Source organism: Antrostomus carolinensis, unplaced genomic scaffold (assembly GCF_000700745.2).
Source record: "Antrostomus carolinensis isolate BGI_N321 unplaced genomic scaffold, ASM70074v2 scaffold18837, whole genome shotgun sequence".
Taxonomy (NCBI): domain Eukaryota; kingdom Metazoa; phylum Chordata; class Aves; order Caprimulgiformes; family Caprimulgidae; genus Antrostomus; species Antrostomus carolinensis.
The window spans coordinates 1-3,178 of NW_010326839.1; the positions used below are offsets into that span (position 1 = coordinate 1).

A 3,178-nucleotide genomic window follows, 5' to 3' on the forward strand; every position below is an offset into this window, starting at 1 on the left:
GGCGAAGGGCTCGCGCCCGAGGAAGCACCACCAGGCCCCGTTCCCCCGGCGCCAGCCCCGCCCGCCCTCACGCGCGGGCAGCGGCGCAGGCTGGGCCCCGCAGCCCCTTCCCACAGCGGGGACGGCCGGGAGGTCTAGGGGAAAAACCCGGTGTCCCAGAGCACAGTCTGGAAGGACAAGCTGTCTCCCAGTACCTTGCTCCTACAGTTCAGCTCCTCAGGACATGAGCCTTGCACAGAACATTTCTTTTACGAATAAACAATGTCATTTACAATGGACAAGAAGCTGAAGAAGAAATCTGATTTCCCCAGGAGAAAGAAAGGTCACAATGTAATGAAGAGCACACAACTGTGCAGAATGATGTAGTGTATGGCAAAGGATTTACAACAGACACAAAGTCTAAGGTCTTTTATTACATTTTATAGATTAAATATATCTTCAGTAGAGTCTTTTTTTTTCTTTTTTAAACACATAGAAGGAAAAAATACATTCTTCATGTACATATGAAATACTGACCACGTATCAGGGACCATATACAGTGCAAAGTATGAACACAGCTACACAGACATCACCACCTTGGATGATTATCAGGCTTTTACTACAGTAAAATTAGAACAAGTCAACATTTTTTCTTTCAAAGAGAAACCCATACCCTTCTCTTCCATGGCATTGGGGGGATTGTGCAGGAAAGTTTGGGTTTGGTTGGTTGCTGGGGTGGGTTTTTTTTGTATTTTTTTTCTTTTTACTTTGTAAAGGTATTATAAAATCCTTGCATTGCATGAAAAATTATCAAACGCCACAAGCTTTGCCCCTTTCACACATTCATAATCGTAGTACAATTTTTATTGTGATTGCAGCCCAACTTCAAAAATCCAGGGAAAAACAGAAATATATATAACCTGGTAAAGAGAAAAGAATGAATCAGAGTGATTGTTGCAATGTCCAGGAAACATGTACCCCACATGTACACACACATACACAAAAGATGGAAGATAGCGAGGTGTGACTGAGCATCTCCTATTTATTACAAGTTTGGACTGAGGGCACGGGGTTGCATGTTTCACTGTGGCAGTGAATCTCTGGTGTCTCTCAGTATGGGATGTCATTCTGGTAGTATTGGATCATGTCATATGTCCTACTCCTAGAGAAGAAAAACAAAGCCAGAGTTAAGTAAAAGTTTAAAAAAACACCGCACCCATTGTCACAGAAACAAACATCAAGATCCCACAGAAACAAAACATGGCTGAAGGAAATCAGCCGCTAATCAGAACCAGCTCTACACGCTTTGAAGGCATTGTGAAGCCCAGTTACTGTTATGAACAGCACAAAACATCCTGCTCTTGTTTGAACTAGGTAAAAAAAAGTATTTCCGTGGTTCTCTGTTTCAACAGCAACAGCAGCTTGGATTCTGTGTTTGGATAAGGCAGAAGCACCTCACATTGCATTGGCAGTTTGTTTTAGCAAAAGGACATGCATAATAAATGAAGTAAGATCATCAGGGCTGCATGGAGACAGGATTATGCAGAAATAAAAGTAAACTTAATTAAGGAGAATGCTAATAATGAAAATAAAAGTACAGGGGAAATAACAGCATTAATAGCAGCATCTCTGATGAGTGACTGAACAAACAAATCTAAGCCTTGTTAGAGATAACTCAATTATCTATGGGCAGAGCTTATTCAGGTCACAGACTAACCATGCCACAGGTAGAGAAGCTGAAGCTTGTCAAAACTAAGCTGACTCTGGGCATTCACACAGCATAACCCCCAATGTTAATCTAAGATTCTGAGCAGATGCACCAGCAGGGACTAGAAAATCCAATTCTGTTTTAGCAGGGCTGTATCTGAGCCAGTGAACCTTACTGGTCTCAACCTGACCCCATATGGAACTACACAAGCATTTGTATTAGACTCTCCAATACATCCCACAAAGTCTGTATTATCTGGGATAATAATAAAACATGCACTTAAGATGTTTAAGCATTAAATTTACTGTATTTAAAGTATGAAATATAATAAAATTACATTTTACATGTAATTTCCTTTCAAACGTGTTGCACAAGATACCAAACTATTTGTATACTTGGAGGGAAAAAAAAACGACAGTTAAGTGGCTAGCTAGTGATTAAGTTCATTTTTAAATTGGTAATTATTTGATAGAATTGATTATTCCATTCAGTATACTGAATAGTAGATGACAAATAAACATGGCCCAGCTACAAAGACATTCAAAAACCACATTGCCAGTGCTCTCTACTTGAGGCATTTCCCTAGCCAATATTATATAGTAAGTAACATGGTCTAGCAAAATTATTAATATGTTAATGTAGTATCAAGTATTTAAGAAAAAAATTAGTAGAAAGATTAGAAGTCATTTCTAGAGAAGAGTCAAATATGCTTTTGCACAGTATAGCAGCTTTGAATTTCGGGAGGATATTCAGACAACTTAATGGCTACAAGCAATTCTAAAAAAGATTCTGAAACATCACTGTAGTCCTGTTTCAGCTTCATTCTTACTCAGACCAATGGACCATGTATATCGTTTTTTAAGAAACCTCTGCATTACAAAATAAAAGGGAACAAGCTTCAAGATTAATCTCTCCTTATTCTGACCAGAAGGCATGCTATTCCTGTTGCCATTCAGTAGTATTCTTTACTATTTATCCCTTTATTCATAGAGGTGACTCTACCCTGTATAAAAGGAGATACTACAAATAGACATATAACCCTAATAGTACAGTTGGCAATGCTCTAATGTAGGAGCCAAAATGCTTAACTTTTGGGCCAAAGATTTGAATCTGCTATTCTTTAGACTAGCCAGCCTTGCTATTTATTTGACCATCCTGGGCTTAAGCCTTCCTTCCCAGTATAAAAGGGAGGATATGCAGCACGTCCAGAAGCAAAACTGCTATCCTGCATTGTCTAAGTATCAACAACTCAAAAATGTTTGGTATATGACAAATAAAACTCTCTTAGCTCTGCTCAAAAGCTTGATGACCTTCCTTAAGCCACAGGGAGAAGCCATGCATAGGTGCCAAACCTGTTGCTGAGGAAACAATTCTGGATGATCTTGATGATGAAAGTTGCAGCCTCCCTTTCAGTCATGTTGGGGCTGAACCTGTTTCTATGTGGAGAAAAATCACAAAAAGCAAGAGTAAAATTAGTGAGGTTTCCTTTCA

The 3,178-nt window shown here is 39.3% G+C and overlaps 1 protein-coding gene across 2 annotated transcripts in view; it reads right to left on the minus strand.

Annotated features, from left to right (window-relative positions):
* Positions 1-739: 739 nt before the first annotated feature.
* PI4KA (phosphatidylinositol 4-kinase alpha) overlaps positions 740-3,178 on the minus strand; it is a 58,933-nt gene continuing 56,494 nt past the window's right edge. For both annotated transcript variants that reach the window (XM_010171730.1, XM_010171731.1), the window contains exons 53-54: positions 3,040-3,123; positions 740-1,141 (exon numbers count right to left, since the gene is read on the minus strand). In XM_010171730.1, the coding sequence (XP_010170032.1) occupies positions 1,090-1,141; positions 3,040-3,123 (136 nt within the window). In that variant the 3' untranslated portion in view covers positions 740-1,089. The remainder of the gene's footprint in view (positions 1,142-3,039; positions 3,124-3,178) is intronic.